At 42.1% G+C, this 21,504-nt stretch overlaps 1 protein-coding gene across 2 annotated transcripts; it reads left to right on the top strand.

The window, feature by feature from the left end:
* adam8b (ADAM metallopeptidase domain 8b) lies at positions 1 to 17,944 on the top strand. 2 transcript variants are annotated; one of them, XM_084937111.1, is made up of 23 exons: positions 1 to 1,223; positions 3,343 to 3,452; positions 3,956 to 4,029; positions 4,116 to 4,191; positions 4,475 to 4,551; positions 4,851 to 5,049; positions 5,828 to 5,893; positions 5,974 to 6,036; positions 6,117 to 6,286; positions 6,369 to 6,450; positions 6,527 to 6,669; positions 6,804 to 6,990; positions 7,277 to 7,366; positions 9,303 to 9,519; positions 10,582 to 10,684; positions 10,773 to 10,941; positions 11,034 to 11,114; positions 11,728 to 11,812; positions 13,604 to 13,724; positions 13,806 to 13,965; positions 14,041 to 14,088; positions 14,675 to 14,725; positions 15,252 to 17,944. In XM_084937111.1, the coding sequence occupies exons 1-23, from the start codon at positions 1,187 to 1,189 to the stop codon at positions 15,378 to 15,380; spliced, it is 2,538 nt and encodes an 845-aa protein (XP_084793237.1). In that variant the 5' UTR covers positions 1 to 1,186; the 3' UTR covers positions 15,381 to 17,944. The 2 variants fall into 2 exon arrangements, with proteins under 2 accessions (XP_084793237.1, XP_084793236.1); XM_084937110.1 differs by having other exon boundaries at positions 550 to 3,452.
* The last annotated feature ends 3,560 nt before the right edge of the window (positions 17,945 to 21,504 follow it).

Here is a 21,504-nt window from a genome sequence, read left to right as displayed (position 1 = left end):
TATTGTTCCCTTGCCACTGAGAGTACACCTTTGCTGGTTCTGTGGAGAACAGCTGGTTTATTCTCCTGCCTTCTATCTCTCTGGTGTACCTCCTCAAGCGGCTGGCCAAGGCTGTGAGTCTTTGCTTGGCAGTTTCCAAGGCCTCAGGTATGGACAGTTTGCTGTATTTCTTATGCACCTTCTTTGCCGCACCTTTCTGCAACTCCGTTAGTTGGCTAAGCTCCCTCCGTGCTGCTTTGATCTTGCTCTCTAGCCTCCTTCTCCATGGAGGGTACTGCCCCTTGTGGCTGTTCAACTTGTAGCCAAGCATCTCACTGATCACTGCTGCCGTATTGTATTGTTAGTGTCGGTAATCGTGGTTGTAGGTATTGTCCGTAGTGCTGCATTAACATCATCTAGCAGACCTTCTGAGGGTACTTCACGTAATCTTGGTAACCGGCTACGGGGGATCCAGGTTTCAAGCTTGGCCATGATCCTGTTTCTCAGGTCAGTTCCTCTCGCACTCAACGAGATATATATATATGAGATATATAGATAGAGATATATAGAGATATTATACTTTTAAAACAGTTCTAACTGCATGGGGATTAACAGAAATGTCTGTGAATACAGAGAATATACTGTAAATGTAGAGAATTTTCCATATTGGGGGTCGACAGAAATGACTGTAAGGGAAATAATCTCAATTCACTGGTGTCTGAACTTTTTGAAAAGCTTTGATTATTCTGTTTATGCTGACCCAAGTTATTTATCATAGCTTAAAGGTCTCATCGTTTTTATGATAATAAGATTAACATTTTTAGTTTAAATCTTAAGGTGTTGTTTCCAGGTATACATGACTCCCACGTGTCATACTACAGTACAATGTATGATTTCTACATTTACACATATTTTGGGTGTTCCCACTGTGCTTGCTCATAGGGAGTTGTCTGGGGATTTCTTACCTTACACCTTAAAGCCACCTGAGGCAACTGTGTGATTTGGCGACACATAAATAAAATTTGACTTTATTTTTTAAAGCTTTATTACACCGGAAGTGTAACCACAGTTGGCTTAACGCTGAGTATCCGGTAAGTCTGCGGGGCGGAGATAAGAACGAAGCTCGGGGGAGTCGCTGCCTGGAAGCGGCTGATTCACGACGGAGCAACGGGAGGTGATCGGCTGGGCCCGAGCAGAGCGCATCACGATGGGAGAGGACTTGTTCTTACTGTGGCTCACATGCGGTAAGACTTTTAACTCCAACAAAGTTTCACGAAGAGCAACAGGCTGCCGCTAAATCAGCAGAAAAGTGAATGAAGTCTGGCAGAGAAGCTTCGAACTATTAATAGGGGAGCAGAAGTTTATGTGGTTTAAAAAGGGTTTAAAGTCCCTGTAGTTTTGAAAAGAAAACATATGGTTCAGTTTATAACAGTATTTCCCTCTTTATTTACGCAAATGTTGTTTTTTTCTATAATTCATCTTTAACCAATTTACTGTTTTATTTACAAGTTATTTTGCTTTACTAATAAATATTAACGCTCTTAAAAGATCTGATGTGCTTTTAAAATACAGTATTTGATTATAAATCTAACTTCTCAGCAGCACAGAGGAGGAAACATGAAACAATTAGATCATCTGAGGTGATGGATAGGTAGACACGTGTGGTCTTAGATATGTTTACCCTTTATTTAAGAAGAAAAAGGACATTTGAGATTTAAAATCTATTAGTAAGAAAGTCATGACCAAGAAAAACTATTTGATCAAGCTGAGGCAGGTTTAGTAAAACAACTGCATTAATAAAAAAAACCCTCGCTAATGTTTCCCTTTCTTTAAGTGTAAAAACAAGTATATTCTAAAAATGTTCAACAGGGGATATTATTTCTAGTTAAATTATTATTATTATTTTATATGAAATTTTATAAAAATCACATAATTATCCTGGCATAAGAAAAAATGCATTTTAAAAAGAGCAAGTGAAGTCAGTTTAAAATACCGGGAGGTCTTCAAAATAAAACACACAGAAGAACATGATAAAAATCAGCACAAAAAAAAATCGAAATAATTCTTAAAATATGATCATTAAATAAAATAAGATTTTAAAAAAATTATTAAGCCAAAAATATAAATACGTAGGACCTGGAAATTAAGTCAAATAAAGGAAATAAAATAACTTCAGTTTTGCTTAATTTTTAGTTGAGAAAAGTTTTTTTGTCATCAGTCGCTGTGAGGTGAGGCAGGTAGATGATACTAAATGTAAATATTGTGCTTCTGAAATGCAAAGACAACAATAGAAGAGGATCTAAAATCGATCCTTGAGGGATGCCACATTTAATGCAACAGTTTCTGTCACAGCAGTGGCATTTTTTTGTTTTTAGGATTCAAACAGCTTGTCTAGATCTAGAAACTATTTTGGCTTTCTATACTTTTTCACTCTTTTGCAGTAAAGCTGGCATCACAACATCAGCTTTTAATGATCTCACTGCAGTTTACACACTTTTAAAGACCAATCAGGTCTGGCCCCCAGTTACACATGTATGTGTAATTACATAAAAAAACAAACAAAAAACAAAACAAAACAAAACAGTCAAATCAAAAATTTCTGATTTGGAAGAAGTGCAACTCATCCACTTAACACACTGTACTGCAATAGCTACACCCTTTTTGCACACGCTCTTCTTCTTATTCAGCTATTTATCAATAAGTGACTTATATGTATATAAGTCATGTATATATTATATACATTGTGTCTATTTCTTACTTAGTGTGTTGTCTGTCTATGTTACTGTTTATACTGGAGCACTGTAACCAAAATAATTTCCCCTAGGGATCAATAAAGTATTCTGATTCTGAAATAAATTTTACACCCAGTCCAAGTGTCACAATCTGAAGCCAAAGTCATAGTTTCACTAAACAGAAACCTGGATGTTTGATCTGTTTTCAGAATATTCACTGGAGAAAACTTTAAAAAAGGGCACGTTAGGCAATATTTAAAGGGTCCATTTCTGGGTCATTTCCAACTTTTGGACAGATGGCCTCATATTAAATATAAGCACTGTTGCAGATTTTACTAAAAGCTGCAAAGCAACCCGACGCCAGAACATTTCCGCCACCATGATTGTCTTCTCCTGTATGCTCTAGATTTTGTTATGGGGTGACTCCCACAGAGCTCAAATGAGTGAAACCTAGATGCATGCACTGATGCAATCAGATGTGAGCAGATGTCTGCAGACTCTGTATTCTTGAATGCTTCTTTTTACATCAGACAGTCTGTTTTTGGGCTGAATTTGCCTAAATTTGCTTTGGCATCTGCACTACTTCTTCATGATCATATACAGACAGTGACTCAGTGTTTGTGGTGTGTAGTTTGTATCGTGCACAGCTCGGGGACGTTGTCTCACGTGGAGCGTTACGAGGTGGTCCGACCTCAGAGACTCCAGGAGAGACACAGGAGGAGCCTTCAGGACCACCCGCAGGTACTGACGCCTCAGCTGCACATCACCGGTGCTCTCTCTAAAATATTTCTCATGTGATTCATTATTAAAAATAGTGGAATCTGCATACGTTACTGAGTATCGTTGTGCTGGTTTTCCATGTCAGATAGGAATATTCTTCCAATAGTTCTCTGACATGAAGCTGATCTTTATTGTGTTAATGCATATTGTGAGTATCCTTTAATTTTGTGTTTTTAAGTCATTTTGGATGAGATTAGCGACACCCAGGACTGAAAAACCAACCTTCTCTGTGTTCTCAGCATTTCAATCTTTTCCTAATAACAGCTAATTTATCAGTGCAGTTTCACTATCTGCTTTGCAGATTAAAAATGTGCAAACTATGTGTTATCATAAATCAGAAGCACATGTTTGGGTGCAGGACTTTTACCTGCACAGGTATTTTCCTTCCTTGCCTTTTTTCCCACAAGTGAAAGATGTTCAGGAGGTTAAACGCCGCCCTGTGACTTGTGCACGTTTCTCTGCAGCTTTATCCTGATACAGTTCGGTACGAGTTGGCCATCGAAGGGAGAAATCACACAATTCTTCTGGAAAAAAACAGGTGAGTTTCATTTCTGCTCAGCAAATGCAAATATTATATATATGTTATTATATATAAATACATGAAAATGAATTTCAATTTTATAGGAACCTTATTGGGAGAGACTACACTGAAACACGCTATACTGAAGATGGCAAACGGGTGACAACATCACCAAAACAAGTGCGTTTTAACTTTATTTAAATGATTAAGTAAAATCTTGTTTGTTCAATCTCAAATGATATGTTTTTCACTTTTTGCAACAGTTGAGTTATTTATGTTAAATAGCCTCGAGTCCTGTTTTAGAGGAGAAGGAGCTGTTTCAAAAAACTTTTTATAGCCCCAGAAATGATAAAAATCTAACATTTTAGACTTCTAATTGTGATTTTATGGAAGCAAAAACAAAGAATCTCTGCATGAGCGATGTCTGTACCAGCCGGCCTCACTGACCGATCCGTGTTTTTAGGATCATTGCTACTATCACGGTCACATCGAAGGCGTGGACGACTCCTCGGTGAGCGTGGGGATTTGTTCTGGCATGAGGTAAGAGAGCAGCGATAGATATTTTTACAACATAGGACTTCCTGTTTTATCACTTACATCATCTGTAGAGAAAGTTTCTCAGGTTCTTGAGAAACGCCTTGCTTCATATTTAGCAACCTGGTTGTTTTTCTGCTCGTTGCATTGCTGCTCTGTGCCCGGCTACGGCCGTTTCACCCTTAATGCCCCTTAACAACCCATTACGTCTGTTTGAAAGCTTTTATGTTTTTATAAGGATCAAAGTCACATCTCTTCTGTTCTTGGCAGACGGATAAAGTTATTTCATTAATGTCGATGTGCAGTGGCTTCCTGAGAGCGCGGCAGCAGGTTTACCTGATCGAGCCTCTGGGGCAGACGGACGATGGCGATCATGCCGTTTACAGACAGGAGCACCTGAAAATCAGCGGCAGGCCCAGCTGTGGCTCTTCATCCAACACCACCCTTCTCTATGACCAGGACCAGGGCCCTCAGGTTGCTGGACTCTTCAGGTCCAGATCATGGGTATGCTCTAGTGCCAGTGTAGTTTTCTTTCACCTTCATATAATACAAAAATTTTTATAACACTGAAGGAATCGCAGCTAGAAGATAGGCAAGTTTTCCTCAGTGAATTATCAGAAAGCAGATCAAACATCCATCCCATGAATGATACTGATGTTCAGAGTGGCTGTAAAATCGAAACTTGGCTGACCCCGAGGAGGTCAGCTGGGACCTTTCCTTAGTTTGATTTTTGTGTGCGTGTTTGTGAATTCCAGCCACTGTTCTGTTACATACGATGAGTCAGGGTTTGTCTTGGGACAGAAATGATTGTTCAGACGTCTCCTGATATCGAGAACAGATGAACACACATGTTCATCCTGTGTGTTCATCCCATCTCGAGGATCTTATCTCCTACAGAGCTTTGCAAACCCTACTTTAAAGTCTGCTCTGCGGATAAGGAAACACGGTCCGTCTCTGCACCGTCAGCTAGCAGCTCAGCTCTGCCTGAGCTCCACCGGGTAGCAGAAACACCATTAATAGTGAGATTTCTCCAAATAGAAGGGGTCACGCCGATGAAGTCAGTTAGAACCTCTGTGTAAATATATTTGGAATGCAGGACTTGAATTCATTCGCTCACATTTTTATTTGCAGAGGAGTGGTCCTCTTTTATTGTCCCCTTGTTCCATTTTAATGTGTGTAGATGTGTAGTAAAAGCACACAAGTGAGTAAATAATCAATAAATAATGAGGTTGATGTGTCATGTTGGCGTGTATTTCAGGGTTTTTTTTGTGTTTCCTTTCAGAAATCGAATCCCACGCCGGGTCCTCAGAGGTTTGTCGAGCTGTATGTTGTGGTGGACAACGCTGAGGTAATAACGTCGCACTTTAAATAAAACTTCACCCTCATCGCTGAGTAAATCTGACACATTCGCCTCCTTTTCTCCTGCAGTATAAAAAATATGGAAGCAATACTGAATCCCGTATCCTCGGAGTCGTGAATCACATCGATAAGGTGAGTTTGCGTCCAGCTGTTTAAGATGTTTGACGTGTCTTAGCACATCTGTTCCTGACGGTCTCCTCCTCCGCCCGCAGCTGTATCGGCGTCTGAACATCCGCGTCCTGCTGGTGGGGTTGGAGATTTGGTCGAACAAAGACCTCATCGACGTCAGCCACAGTTCAGAAGCCACGCTGGACAAGTTCCTGGCGTGGCGTCAGGACGACCTCCTGCTGAGGGTGAAGCACGACAACGCCCAGTTTGTGACGTGAGGATCGACATTTGTGCAGATGTTTTAACCGCAGTGATGCCGCCGGCTTGACCTGACGGTGCGTTTTTGTCTTTAACAGCTGGAGAGATTTTGACGGAGAAACAGTCGGACTGGCAAATAAGTTCGCCATGTGCACCGGAAACTCGGGAGGCGTGAATCAGGTGGGAGTAATGGCGTTTGACTCTCGTTCATCAGGATGGACGATGGAGGTGATACTGATTCATTTTTCTCCTTCAGGATCACAACGAAAACCCTATAGGCCTCGCCTCCACTATCGCCCATGAGATGGGACATAACTTTGGCCTTTCCCACGACGCTCCAGACTGCACGTGCGGTTCCACTTCCAGCGGGAAGGATTGTGTCATGGCAGAAAAGCTCAGGTAAAAATGCAGCCCAGAACAGATGTAGAATTTTTTTGCATCTGTAAACATTTTCCCATTTGTAAACCGTTAAAATCAGAGCAGGGGTGCGCTGAACCTTAAGCTGAGCCCAGATCTCCTTGTTCCTCCCACAGGGCAGGAAATCAAATGTTCCCGGAGTTGTTCAGCAGCTGCAGTCTTTCTCAGCTCGCTGAATTCCTGGAGCGAGCTCAGCCCAGCTGCCTGCAAAAGCCCACCTCCTCCAGGATCATCGCCGTGGGCTCCCGCTGCGGCAACGCCATGGTGGACCCCGGAGAAGAGTGCGACTGTGGCACGGTGGAGGTAACCCCAGCTACGTTTAAATATGTCCTTTGCTGAAGGGAGATGCTATTTAGGTTCTTCCATTTTATCCCGCTGCTGTGGTTTCCTGTCTGAGGTTAGGGCAGGTAGCGTGTGCAGAGCTGCAGCCTTAAAGAGTTCAAATTTAAAATAGCTTTCTAGTGTGCTCACACCTCATCAGAAGGGGGAGAATTCCTGGGTGAGGTCACTGCCTTCATCGCTGCAGCCATGTTTGAGGATCAAGTGTGTGCACAGAAACAAACGTTGTGTGTCTTTGTGTTTTTTGCAGGAATGCAACAATCCCTGCTGCGATGCCTCGACTTGTCGGTTGACTGCAGGATCCCAGTGTGCTCACGGACAGTGCTGTGAGAAGTGTCAGGTACTGAAGCTGCTCTGCTCCCTTCTAAAGTGGCTTTATATTAATCTGTACCTACACAGTATAAGACGCCTCATTCCAAAGCACGTTGCATCTAAACAAAGGTGCAGAAAACAACTTAAATTTGAATGTAGATTCAGAGCGTCAGCGTGCTGCGAGGACATTAATACTAATCACAGGTCCAGCTGTGATTAATCGAGTTCTCGATGAAGTTTAAAACTCTTTGGAGACAAAAATACATTCAGCATGTGTTTTAAATTATTCCCTGACACATTTTTGGAATCTGGCGCTGAAGCCGGTCTGTGATTTGATAACTAACAGAGCTCACATTCACAAAAACATCCGAGTCCCAAATTTAGCGACGTGTTGGCTGAAAACGTCAAACCCCAGACTCTCTTTTCTCCTCAGAGTAATTTCCAAATAAAGCCGTGGGCGATGCTTTTCACTCAGCAATTTCCTGGGCTTTCTCCAGAATTTTTATACATTATGTATACAGTTTATCCCAAATATCAATGCAACACACAGCTGTGTGTGTGTGTGTGTGTGTGTATGTGCTGCTAATCTCTGCACACATCAGTTGGATTCTGAACGAAGCTGCTATGTGTTTCTCAACTCCAGCTCTGCTTAATGCAATGACACATTTTGTAAAGCACACCAGAATAAATAATGATAATTCGAGCCATATGTGCAGCTTCTCTGCTGTGTGTCACAGATAGTTGCCAACTTTAGTGAGGTAGTGAAAGTTGTCAATGATTTGAACTTCCAGAATCGGTAAAACATGCAGTGCATGGAGCAGCTCAGCCACAGAAACCCACGAAGCTCCCAGCACACCTCTTTTGTGCTGATGTAGAGGCAGACTGCATGGCTGGGTGCTTGGTTTTATACAACTGTGACAACTGGACTGAAAACACCTGAATTAAAGGATTAAGACACTGTATGCGAATTGTTCTAATGACAGCATTTATTTCCAGTCACATAAATAACTCAAACAGTGCATTACAGAGAATTTTAGATCAGGCTGTGCAAGCTGGACAAATAGTAAAACTTCAATTCTTTTAAGCCTTTATTATGACAGGACAGCTGGGACACAGGAAACAGCTCAGGGCGGGTTCAAACTCAGGCTTCTGCAACACCTTACAGAGTATGAGTCACCTGTTCAACCCGGTGAGCTGAGCTGGCTCCCACCAGGGACGTTTTATGGAAAAACAGTCATTAACGTCACTGTGTCACAAAAACGATTGCACACACCAGCAGCTAGTTTCTCAGTAGGTGGTTTTGGATGTTGTAATGAGTAAGATTTTTCTCCTGGGAACATTAATCCTCTTATCTACATTGAGTAGATACTGAAATATTTTTTTATATAACTGAGAAATATTGATGTGCTATATAAAAAAAAAAAAAAAAAAAAAAGTCAGCCACTATCAAAGTATGCCATGTTTTGCAAAAATATTTCAAAAGATATCTTCATGAAGGCCTTGGAGGAGGATCAGAGGCTCGTCTTCTGGTAACTGCTGAGATATTTTACTGAAAATTTGCATTGCAGGAAAGTCAGGGGGTCACTAAAATCAAGATTAATACCCAGGATTATGAATATTTCAGAATTTTTTGACAATCTGTCCAGTAAATGAAATGAATGCCGATTTTCTGTTGTAGCTGTTGGGATATAACAATCCCCATTCTCTGTGAAGTTCAGGACCTTTCCTAAAGACACACCCCGCCTCTGGCTAATAAATGTAAGGTTACTCTTACACCCGCTGTTCAGCACTAACAGGAAAGGGAGGATAACACCCTGCTGTTTCAGTTTTTTATAACTCACCACATCCTTCCTCAACTGACAGTTTCAAGGCCTGGAACAGTGCCACAAAAACCTACAAGCGAATTATTGTCCAGATCTGGTACATACAGAAGGTCAAAACACTAAAATATTATTTTTGTTCAGTTGAAGTCATCATGGAGCTTATGCAGGCAGTCAGCCGGGACCTGCGACCTGTCCGAGTTCTGCACCGGACTGTCGTCGGATTGTCCTGAAGACAGCTTCGAGATGAACGGCAAGCCCTGCTACAAAACGCTCCAGGGCAGCGGCACTGTCCAGGGATACTGCTACAACGGCCAGTGTCCCACCCGGGAGCATCACTGCTGGAGGCTTTTTGGACCAGGTACGCTCAGCATGCTGCTATCGAAGACATCAGCTGCTGGTTTGGGAAGTCCCAGTTTGAGGCTCTTTTGCTTTCTTGGCTGATATCTGCACACTCAGTTAGAAAGGTGCACCTCAGGGTTTGTATATAAAAACGTGACTTTGGTTTTTGGCTGTGCATTTTGAAGCCTCGCTGACCATATCCAGACGCGAGGATGGAGCACGAGGTTATCACCTGGTGGTTAGCAAGCTGCACGCTTAAACTGTACAGCTTGTGATTCCATTAAAAAAAGGCCCGAAAGGCTCCAACAGCACAGACACAGAGAACAGGTTGAGCTCAGTGGCTCGGGTTAGCGTAGGTGAGCTCTAACAGGCTGCCTATGAACCAAAGCACCACACTGCTGACTCTGAGGCTTAACAGCATCCTAATGAATGAGTTATTTAAAAATAATCATCCAGCCTGCAGCTGTTACACCGAAACATGCAAAAATGCTCCGGTAAAGTTGGACATTTTAACAAGGGAAGTCTTTGGGAACTGACTGGCTTTTGGAGCCTCAAGTGGCCATGAGGGGAACTGCAGGCCTTAGCTTGTCCCCCGCCCCACCCTCCGGGTTACTTCTTGGTTCATTTAGGGATAAATCAGCACTCTTTTGAGTAGATGAGATAAGCCTCAAGGAGCTTTTAGCCATTGGTCTACAAACATTTAGATTTTACTGTCATGTGGTGGAAATAACTTTAAGAAATCTGTCCAAATAAATATTTAATACATTTTGTTACCTAAGCGACTGCAAAGAAAGTCTCATAAGAGGTTTGTAAATACAGTCCATTGATAAAAGGCAAGACTAACACATTAAATCAGTACTTTTGAGTTCAGCAGCGTGCAGTTAAGGCGCCTCATCACTTTAGTTATATTTAACTCTGACATCTATCCCACTCTGGCATCTCTGGACGCTTAAAATTTAAAAATGCTGCTGAACCCATGTGCTCGGAGGTGCATTAGTATAGCAAACGTAAGGATGTAGAGTCTCAGACCTACAATAAATGACAGATTAACATGAAGCTTTCCTTCTGTGCTTTCTTCCAGGGGCCCAGGTGGCACCAGATTTATGTTTCAACCTGAACCAGCGTGGCGAGGAAGGCGCTAACTGTGGGAAGAACAAATTCGGCTTCATTCGTTGTGCTCCACAGTACGTGTCACCATCTGTCATTCACCCTGAATTCAGAGTGATGAAGAAGCACCACAAAGCTCTGGATTAATGCTTTTGTTTTGTGTAGGGATGTTAAGTGCGGATCGATGTTTTGTGAGGAAGGAGGCGAGTCTATCACAGGGAAACGGGCAAGCTACAACACAATGTACGGCAAAGAGTGCAAACTCGCCGTGGACGACGATAAGAGGAGAAACCTGGACATGGTGCCGAGTGGCACCAAATGTGCGCCGGATAAGGTAAAACTGTCACAGGGAGACACATTGCAGGACGATTAATTTTCTTTTGAATATTTTGGCCGTTTTACTCAGAATCAAACGTTTGTGCTCAGGTTTGCCTCAATAACAGATGTGTGGATGTGTCAGCCTACGGCAAGAGGGAGGACTGTGCAAAGAAGTGCAACAACAACGGGGTAAGTTCAAAATCAGAGAACTAATCTGGACTTAACCGTAATCTTCACACCATTAAACATGAACCTTCACCTCATCCCCTCACCTGAAACAACATCTGGTGTTAAACTGAGCCCGAGCCCCATGTTTGCCCTGAGTTTAGTCTGTCAGGCGACATACAGGCAGCCATAAACTTAGATGTATTAATGAGGGATGTAGGAGAAACAGCAGAGAGCAGACGGGGCAGGAACAATAGCAGCATCAGAGCCAAAAATTATTAAAAAAGAGATGAAAAAGCAGCGAGAGAGAAAGAAAGAGCTGTTATTACCAAATAAGTCAAACTAAAAGTGGTGCTAGGTATGAGAAAAGAGATGAGGAATGCACTGTTTATGTTGTTTTAGCCATCACAGCAGACTAAAACTGGACAAATGCAGTTAGTCTCAAGGAATGTAACAGCCTCCTAATGACGGGGGAAGAAACTATAAATGACTTTAAACAATGACTGAATAAAATGAAGAAACGATCAGATAAAAAACTGCAACTGCCTTTCAAACACGATCCAAACCAGTCGCATTGAACTTGAGCTCCACTTCCACGACTCGTGTTTTTAATCATTTAACTGCTCTTTATCCGCAGGTGTGTAATCACAGGAACGAGTGCCACTGTAATCCCGGCTGGGCTCCTCCCAAATGCAACGTCCAGTACGCGGATTTACCTCAAGGTACAGACGCTGCGGTGCATTTAAAGTTCACGATAAACTATGAAGCACGACGTTTACAGACGTTCAGCTGCTGTTGTAATCTACAGGGTCAATGAGACTCAGATGAAAACAGGTCACAGCTGCTTGTTGAATCATTTTTCCAGTGAATAAGAAACACGAGTGATTCATTATGAGAGCCTCCCAGCACTGACCCCGTTTGCTCTAATTTACTTTCAACACTCTTTTGTAGAAGACTTGGTTGTCTCTGCTTCATGTGCAGAATGTAAATACATTCTGCACATGAAGCTTGAACTTGAGTAGCACCTCATGATTGTGCAACTTTCTGTCCACATAGTACCAAAGAAAAGGGGAAGACGAGACTCTAAAACACACTTTCCTCTGAACAAAACAAAGAATTTAGTGAAACTAAAGCTAATTAAGAAAATAAGAGGATGACATAACTTCCTCTGAACACTGCTCTTGTTGTTTGTGTGGAAAATTCCTTTTACATAACATTTTCATGTTGCTCTTAGAAAATAAAATTTTCAGATTTGATAGTCTAATCATTCTGCAAAATCAGAAGCTGGTAAGTTGTTAAAACGGGGAAAAGATGCTTCGTATTGAGTTTTTAGCCACAGTTCAAGAGCTTCCTCACGATTTAATTTAAACTTAAAAGCTGTGATCAGAAAATTTTGCTCCTGAGGCCAAAGAAAAAGCAAAAACCGCGACTGGTTTAAATTTAGCTTTTAGATAATCTTCAATCGCTTCTTCCAGCATGGCTGCCGTTTGTAAAACGCTCCGTGGAAATCCTGCTCCGACCACTTTCAGGAGCTCTTTTGTGATTTCACTCTGGGCCACAAACTGTTCGTGTCGAGGATCATTGTTAATCAGAGAGCTGGGAGCAAACAGCTGTTTTCAGAGAGCAAGTCAAAACCTGAAGGTCGGTGTGGTCGCTGTGATCGTTCAACATGAAGTTCTGCAGTAATGAAATGAGGGGATTAGGATTCCTGCATCCTCATTCAACCATTCAACCAACCGACATGAAACCCAGACTAAATATTTACTTACTGAACGAGCCAAAGAAAAGCACGAGTTCAAGTGGAGAGATCAGGACTTAGACGGGGCAAAGACACACAGCATAGTGCAATGGTTTGGTGCAGTCACCTAACTAGCGAAAGATCCATGGTTTGACCCCGGGAGCAGAAACGGATGCCTTTGGGAATCTATCTGGAACAGCATCCGGTGTAAAACCACACCAGATACCCACTGGTGAGGAAGGGAGCAGCCCAAAGTAGCTGGAGAAGTTGGTCCAGAGTGCACAAGGAGCCGACCTTGAAGGGAAGATCGGACAAATGTAAATCGGGTCTGGTTTTTGCTTTTAACGAGAACTGTAGCAGAACTTTAAGACCCTTTGTTTAAATTAAAGTTAAACTGAACAAAATGAAAATGTGACCCAGTTTTATTGGTCAGAAGGTGACCAGATTTCATCATCTGACTCAATGACTCCAGGAGCTCTGTGGCTAGCAGTTTACAGAGAGAGTCAATATGAACCAAAGTCTCTGAGGGACGTTTCCAGCACCTTGTTGAATCTATGCCATGAAGGACTAACGCAGTTCTGAAGGCAACAGGGAGTCCGAACTGGTGCTAGGAAAGTGTACCTAACAAAGCCTCCACTGAGGGAAGAGTGTTAATGTTGTTCAGAATTAAATTTGAATTTTACATGCTTGTAAAATTCACACATGCACTTAGACATAAAGGCAAAAAAAGACGCATCAGTACTTAAGTGCAGTTTTACGTTTCCTCTGCCTGCAGATCAGGTTGGGCTGATAGCCGGTGTGTGCGCAGCAGTCTCCATCCTGCTGGTTGTCACTCTGCTGATTGCTGGGCTGATGTGCTGTAAGAAGGACGACATGGAGCGCTACATCGCTACAAGGTAGTTTTCCCCCTCTGCGGTCTGGAGTCTTCATCTTTTCCTTCTTCTTCCCGGCTAAATAAATAAATGTTGTCTTCACAGGAAAGTGCATTCAGCTGAGGGGAAGCTGAACCCGTCATTCCAAGAAGGAAGTGGTAAAGAAAGACCTCAGATCAGTCAGCCCACCTTCATGGAGACCACAGCGAAACAGGCCTGCACCCCTCTGATGGGTCGAGTGACCCCCTGCAGACCCGCCCCACAGGTACGCCGAGCAGCCAGGTGTACGCAGGTCTCCGTTTTACTGTGAAATGCTGACAAACCGCTTTTTGTTTTCCAGCCACCGCTGAAACCGTCTTCATCGTCAGTCACGTCGGAAACTGAGCCGGTAAGACTTTTATTTTTAAAGACATAATGCAAAATGAAGATCGCAGCAACTTGAGCGTCTATTAAAGCTTAAAAATGAAACTATGTTAAATAACATGCATAAAGGAGACCTGCCATCTTTTTTCCTTACTTTCTGCCCTGTGTAATATTATAATGAGATCACCGTGGTTACAAGCTAAAAGCTCAGGCTTCATTTTTTTTTTTTTTGTGACTCATTACCTCACTCAATCTTATCTTTATGAGGGGCAGCCAATCAGAAGAAACTGTCAGCGGTTTCTTTGCTGGTATCGTGTAGACTGAGCCCAGCTTTAAACTCAGCTTTTTTGGACGTAGTTTAGTCTACAGTGTTGAGCTGTTTAATGAAAACAGCTTAGGATTGTTGATTTTTGCAGACTTTACTGGAACAGCCAGTCACAGAGGACTGATAAACATCAGTGTAGCTCTGTGGCTTTATGAAATAATGTCATTGTTGATTTTTGGTTTCCATGTGATCAAACTTGGACTTTAATGTTCATTATGAGCCTGTAAAGTGTCAGCATCTGCTCTAAATCCCAGTTAAATAACCGTCTTCTTCCTTTTCACCACAGATGAAACCTCTACCTCCATCTAAACCTTTACCGCCTCTGAATAAAACACAGGTGAGCGCCAAAGCAGAGAATTTTAAACACTTTTCCCCAGGACTTTATATAAAGGTCACTCATGTTTTATTTATTTTCATTGATTCATTCATATTTAGATGTTCTTTCTTTGCTTTCTACCTGTTTAAAGCATTTCCCTTCTGGGGATCAATAGGGATCAACTGGTCTGCCCAAACATTGAATGCTCATTTTCCAGCTCTACGTTTTTTTATTTTTGGACTTACTCGAGTAGCTTTGCATGATTCACAACTCAAAATAATCCTCATGCATGTCACACTGGGCCTTCGTGAAGCTAGAGCTCATCAGCTGTCTCAAACAAACCGATTGGGTGCCTCTTTAAAAACAGAGAATTGGAGTACGTGACAATATAAGGGATCTCCGTGACATCATGCAGAGCCATCATTATTTGAAACTTTAGTTTAACATGAGCATCCACCCCGATGACAGGAAGCAGTGTTGAGGTGGAGAAGTTGCTAATTTGCTTTCATAAATTCACCTAAAAATCATTTTTTGTTTTGTTTTTCAGAACAAAGCAGTGAAACCAACCCCTCCTCCCGTACCTCCGGTCAAGCCCAGCCCTTCGCCGGCAACCAGAATAAAGCCTTTCGCGCCTCCTCCGCCCCCAGCGAAGCCTCGCGTTCACAAACTCGCATGAAATCCTCATCAAGAGTATCGACTTGTACCAAAGCAGAGACATCCAGGGTGTAGTTTTACTTTTTAAAAGTGAGTGGCCCGCAGCCGCATCAGTGTTTGAGACTCGCCGACGCTCGGCTCTGTGGAAAAGTTTACGCTTCAAAGCTGGTAAAGATGTTGTGCAGACCGAGGCTCCACCAGCTGAGAGTATCTTTAATGACACGAGACCAACAGCTGCACAGCTGCTGTGGAAAAGTCTGATTTTTTTTTTGGTTTTTTTCTGGTTGTGGGGTTCGTTTTAAATTAACTGCTGCTGCAGTTTTCCTCCTGTGTAACGAGTGTAAAGCACTTTTATAAGATATTGTTTTACAGTATTTATTTAATGAGTGTTTAAGGGACTGGATGAAAATGATTAGGCAGTTATCTTTTTCGTGAATGGTAATGTGTTCAGTTTGTAGCTTGTTTGGGATGCACACTCACACACTCTGTGCCTCTACAAGCAGCTATAATCAGTATTTTTTATAAGATAATGTGAAAAAGTGTCCATGTCAAAGGGTCACTTGTCCTGATACCTGCACAGAACTGAGCTTGCAGCTCCACTGTGATATAAAGAGATCTGAATGTTGCTGGGACTCATTTAGGACGTAATTAAACAGGAGCAAAGCAAAACTAAGCAACTAGTCTGAACATAATAAGAAAGAAAATCCTAATTATATGTCAAAGGTCTCTAAATCATGGGCCACCCTGCATTGTTAAAATTGCACAGGCATAATGTCAGAGCACTTTTTAACATTTTTTACAGCATTGGGGAAACTCAAAAAGCTTCTGAGGTGAACATTTATAAGACAGTTTGCCGCTTTTTTCCAGTCTTTGTGCACAAATTTGCTTGTAGACTTTCTTTTTTGTAAAGTTAAAAATGTATTCTCATAAATTTGGTACGTTTTCTTGTAAATTTACAAGAAATAGAAACAAATTACTATTTTTTTTCTTGTAAATTTGACATTTTTTTTCAACAAATTTTAGTGGCCCTAATACGCCCTGTTAGGTTCATGTCCATGTGGCCATGCAGAATCAAAGAGGGCTGCTGTGTAACACAGTAAATCAGACAGTTGACTGATGGTGTATACTAATACAATACCTGATCACCAACAAATAGAAGTGATCAACTTTCCTGTTACTTACCTGATGGAGATTTGTGTGAGACAGCAAACGCCTGTTGCTTACTCAGCAGTAAAAACAAGAAACAAAAAAATCTGTAACTTCATAATGATTGTGAAAACAGCTGCAGGTGATACTCCAGTAAAAGAACAATGAGCAGGAGCTCGGGCAGCTCTCAGCCTAACTAGCCTGAGTATATTCAGCAGTGAAAACTCATCTCAAGCAGGCTGCATGTGAGAAAAGAGCTGGAGGCATTTTAGGAGACACTCAGTCAGGAAATGTATGGGAGAATTCTTCAGCAGCAAATATGCCGGCAATGTTTCACTTCCAGTTAAAAGATTTTTGAAAGTATATTTTAGGGAAAGTCTGCAAAGTTTTAAATGGTTTTTATCAAATTTGACCAGTCATGTAATTTCTGTGTCCTGGTGAGCAAAATGATGGTTTAGGGAGGAAATCTGAGTCCAGCAGCCTGAAAGAAAAACGAAATAACCTCCAAAATATCAGAAAGAGGTTGAAGAATCTAACTACGAGTGACAACAGCCAGTCTGTAAACCTGTTACTAATCCCAACATGTTTCTAAGTGGTGTGAATGTTGATTCGGGTGGTTTTGTAATGCCGTTATTCAAAATTTTAACGATGTGCTACCCTTTATTTTATTTAAATGCTGGACTCAAAACTTTTTTAACCAACCACGAGACAGCGTTCGTCTGCATCCTTAATTGTTCTTATTTAAATTCTTCTTTGGAGACCAGCTTGTAAAAATAGCCAAATGAACAGCCGAGACCAAAAACAGAGCGACTGGTGAGGTTTCACTAATAGCTGCACGCAAACGCAGCCTCAAATGTTTTTTACCTGTTGGTTTGTGATTGTTGTGCCTTTTCTTTTCTTTTAAATTAAACAAAGTTCCAGATGATACTGAGAGATCATTGGGAAACTGAATTTCTTTCCTTCTTTTTTTGGATTTTTGACTTTCATGCAGTCCCTACAGTGCCTTCACAGCCATTTTGTGCCTTCTACAAAGTGTTTTTTTTTTTTTACATTACTTTGCACTGTACTTGAAGACTTAAACTGGTACGTCCGTTACGTGGCCTCTGTGTGTTACTGTGGTTCAGCTTTAAACCTTTTTAAGCTCCATTGTTCGTTCAGTCCCACAGAGGTGGGGAATGGGTGGATGTAATGGAGCCTTGAGGAGAAATTACTGTTTTGTTTGTTTTCTTTTAAACTGCACTGATATTTTTCTAGGAAGAGTTGTGAAGGTTTCATATGTTGAACTGCAAAGTAGTCATTAATCCAAAACTACAGCGTATGATTTCACATGATAACAGTCCTCTTTCTTGTAATCAGTTGCGTATGATCAGATGTAAAAACTTGAATTCCCATGAAGCGCTTTCTGTTGCAATGAATAAAGTGCACTTTATTTCAACAGTGTGATCATGTTGCATCAGCTGACTGTGTAATTTATTGGTGTGGTCCAAAACATGAGAGGGAAATTACATCTGTTACATTTGTTTTCCTTGTGTAACATTTTATTAACTGACCGAGCAGCCTTCTATTGTTCTTCCCCAGCAAACAGTGTCTTTACTGGTCTCTAATGAGCGGCTAAAGGAAGCAGGCCTGAGAGGCAGCTGCGAGGACTCAGACTTTATCGTCTGAGTTTCCTGTTTGGCATTCAGACTTTTTTTTTTTTTAATGTCTTCTGTTAACTGAAATGCTGCTCACTTTTCTTCGGAGAAACAAGAACTTTCACAGTGAATCAATAAAAGGCTCAAGTGACGTCTTACTGCAGCACAGAAAACACAAACATCCATGCTGGACCCCCTCTTCCCTTCTGAGCTGCCCTTATTCTTGGAAGCCTTCCTCGGGTTCCATCACCTCCCGGAGGTGCTCTGCTGGACTGAGATCAGGCGACTGGAGGCCATTCGAGTCCAGTGAACTCAGCGTCACGTTCGATAAACTGGTTTGAGACGATCTGAGGTTCAGGATGCTGCAGTAGCAATCGGAAGACGGGTACACTGCGGTCAGTAAGCTGAGGGGTTTAAATGACGCTCACCATTACACCAGCAGCATCCTGAACTGTTCATACAAGGCTAGACTGTTATTTTCTGACCCTACCATTTGAATATAGGGTTGAACAGAAATCCCATTATCCAATGTATATTATGCTGTTGTCTCATTAGAGTGAGCCTGTGGGAACTGTAGCCTCAGTTTCCTGCTCTTAGCTGACAGGAGTGATGCTCGTGGGGTCTCCTGCTGCTGTAGCCCATCAGCTTTAAGGTCTGATGTGTGCATTCAGAGATGCTCTTCTGCATACATTGACTGTAATGAGTCGTTATTTGAGTTTCTGCCTCCTTCCTATCAGCTTGAAGAAGCCTGGCCATTCTCCACCGGCTTCTGACATCAGCGAGGCTTTTTCTCCCCATAGGCCTCCCACACGCTGGACATTTTCCACTTTCAGACCAATTTCTGTAAACTCTGGGATGGTTGTGTGGGAAAATTGCAGCAGATCAGCAGTTTCTGAAATATTTAGGCCACAACGTTTGGCAGCAAGCACTCTTCCCCATTCAGATCCTCAGTTTGAACTTCAGCAAGTTGTCTTGACCGTGTCTACATGTGATATGCGTGTGATTGGCTGATTGCAGGTTTACACGTACAAGCAGGGCAGGACTCAAAAACAAAAACGGAGGGGTAAGTGAGCAGTTCACCCTCTGTATTTTTGTTATGAAAGGGGAAGATATCCATAGAAGTTAACCTAAACATGCTTATTTCTGCTTTAAACCATTTTAACATGGGAGTCGGCCTCAAGTGGCCATGAAAGGAGCTGGAAGGCGTTTATTCTGTTGAGATCAAACACTGATGTTCTTCTGTGATACCGGCTCTGGCAAAGGTGTTTGATGGGGTTGAGGTCAGGACTCTGACCTCAGTACCTCCATACCAAACCGGCAACCCTTTCGCTTTTGTCCAAAGTATCAAAGTAGCTGAAGCAGCAAACTGCAGGACAAAGACAAGAGAAGCATAAAAATGACTCTCTGCTAGACAAACTCCCACAAATATTTAATGTCAGATGTGTAAATCTCACTGTAAAAGGGGGGGAAATGTGACTTTAAGCTCCGCTGTAAATCAGACATGGGAGTCGAGCCTGGAGGAATGTGGGACTGAGTAGAGGGGGCGGGTGCTGGTGGTGGTTTCTCTCCGAGAGCTCGTCTGATTCACTCTGATTCACGGCTAATAAAACAACAGTTAACAATGAGCGTGGCTTGTTTGGCAGCAGAAAGTTTCGCCTGTGCTTGCTGCCCACTTAACGAGCGCATTCTGCACGAGTTGATACGCGATGACGAAGCCTTCTCTTCAAAGAGATCCGGGCGTCGACTCAACCCTGCAGCCAGCTGTGTGTTTACTCTGCTTTGAGCTCTTTTTGCAGGACAAAACCACAACACTTTCTAGGGTAACAGACTTCAGAGTGACCTCCGTGTGGTCTCCCAAACCACGTTTAAGTTTCCTGGCTATAACTATTTTAAACTCGGGGTAAAATAACAGAATATTACTAATAACAGCGTATTAGTCCTAAACGTTTCAGTGTGCAGAGATAAGATTGTAATCTAAGCCTATCCGGAGGCCGACAGCAGTGACCTGGCATGACTTTTCGTGCTTGTAACACTTCTGACAAATCACTTCCTGACGTGTGCTAAAACAGTTGATGCTGAGCCAGAAACACTTAAACCAGGTCATGAGAAGAAGAGTGAAGAAGATGATAATCTGCACTGACTCACTCTTAAAAGACTCAGATAAAATTATTGAATACCTGAGTCAAATGATCTCAAATGATACCAACTTCCCCTTTTTTGATACAGACCAAAAAAATACCCGACCTCTATTGAGTCACGATTACAGAGCGGTGACCGCACTGAGTGCAATCAAACTGTTTGCATTAAGCTTGTTTGTTATGAAGTCCTGAGAAACACCGAGAGAACACTAACGTGTACGGGAAGTCCTGTCAGGACGTTTCCTTCCTTTTATCAGTGATGCTGCAATTAGAGAAATGGACAAGCAGTAAAAAGCAGCTCAACTCTCGATGAGTCAAATCTGGGGACAAATTACTCAGCTTAAACGTAAAAGCACAACATTACAGTTAGTGAGCTACATGCTGTCACAGTGTCACAGCCAATGACCCACTATGACTATGATTACTGTGACTAGAGACTCAAGTTTCAGCACAAACAAATACGATCCGCTCTCCTCCTCGCTGAGGAGCAGCACATCTGGGAAGCATTTTCAGTGCGTGGTTACAAAAAGCAAATAATATGGACGCTGCTACGTCAGCGGGGACCACCAGAAGAATCCCAGTAGTACAAAAAAGGGAAAGAAATTAGCAGGAAATTAAATCCATACATGTAAAAACAAAAACAGAATAATACAATGGAACACAAAACTAATCAACTGATCCTAAGTCTGGCAGCCAAAGCCCTCAGAAGAAAAAGGCACTGTACATTTCTCATAAATTCCATATTCACCTTTTAATATTTTTAAAGCTGATGAATTTAAGCCTGTCTACAGTTTGGGACCACCTGCATCATGCTTCTGATTTAATCAGTGTGTCACGTCTGTCGTCACAGATGCACTTTAGTCTTTCTCCTGAGGTGTACTCATCGGATTCCCAAAATCCAGCTCGTTTCACTGCTGTGATCGCTGCGCGATGTATTCGAGGGGTGGTTAAGTGAATCGTGTCTTGGCTCAGTTGAAGAGGTTGGCTGCTCAAAGTGTCTTGAGAGCAGTGCTGTTGTGATTTGGCGCTATAAAGTTGAACTGAATTGATCAGATTAAACCACAAATTGGATGAAATTATAAACCTCTGCAAGAGTGCGAGGCAGAGGAGCTGAGACAAACCCAAACAAATATAGACTACCGCAGATGGAAATAACAACCTTCTTGTTATGTTGGGTTCAGCCCACAATCAAGTGTTTGGCCGGGCTCCAGCTTTTCCTCACTGAGTA

This window comes from Perissodus microlepis, chromosome 8 (genome assembly GCF_051167445.1).
Source record: "Perissodus microlepis isolate ML-2025 ecotype Zambia chromosome 8, ASM5116744v1, whole genome shotgun sequence".
Taxonomy (NCBI): Eukaryota; Metazoa; Chordata; class Actinopteri; order Cichliformes; family Cichlidae; genus Perissodus; species Perissodus microlepis.
Note: the sequence above shows the minus strand (reverse complement) of the source record. Positions and strands in the feature narration are given on the sequence as shown.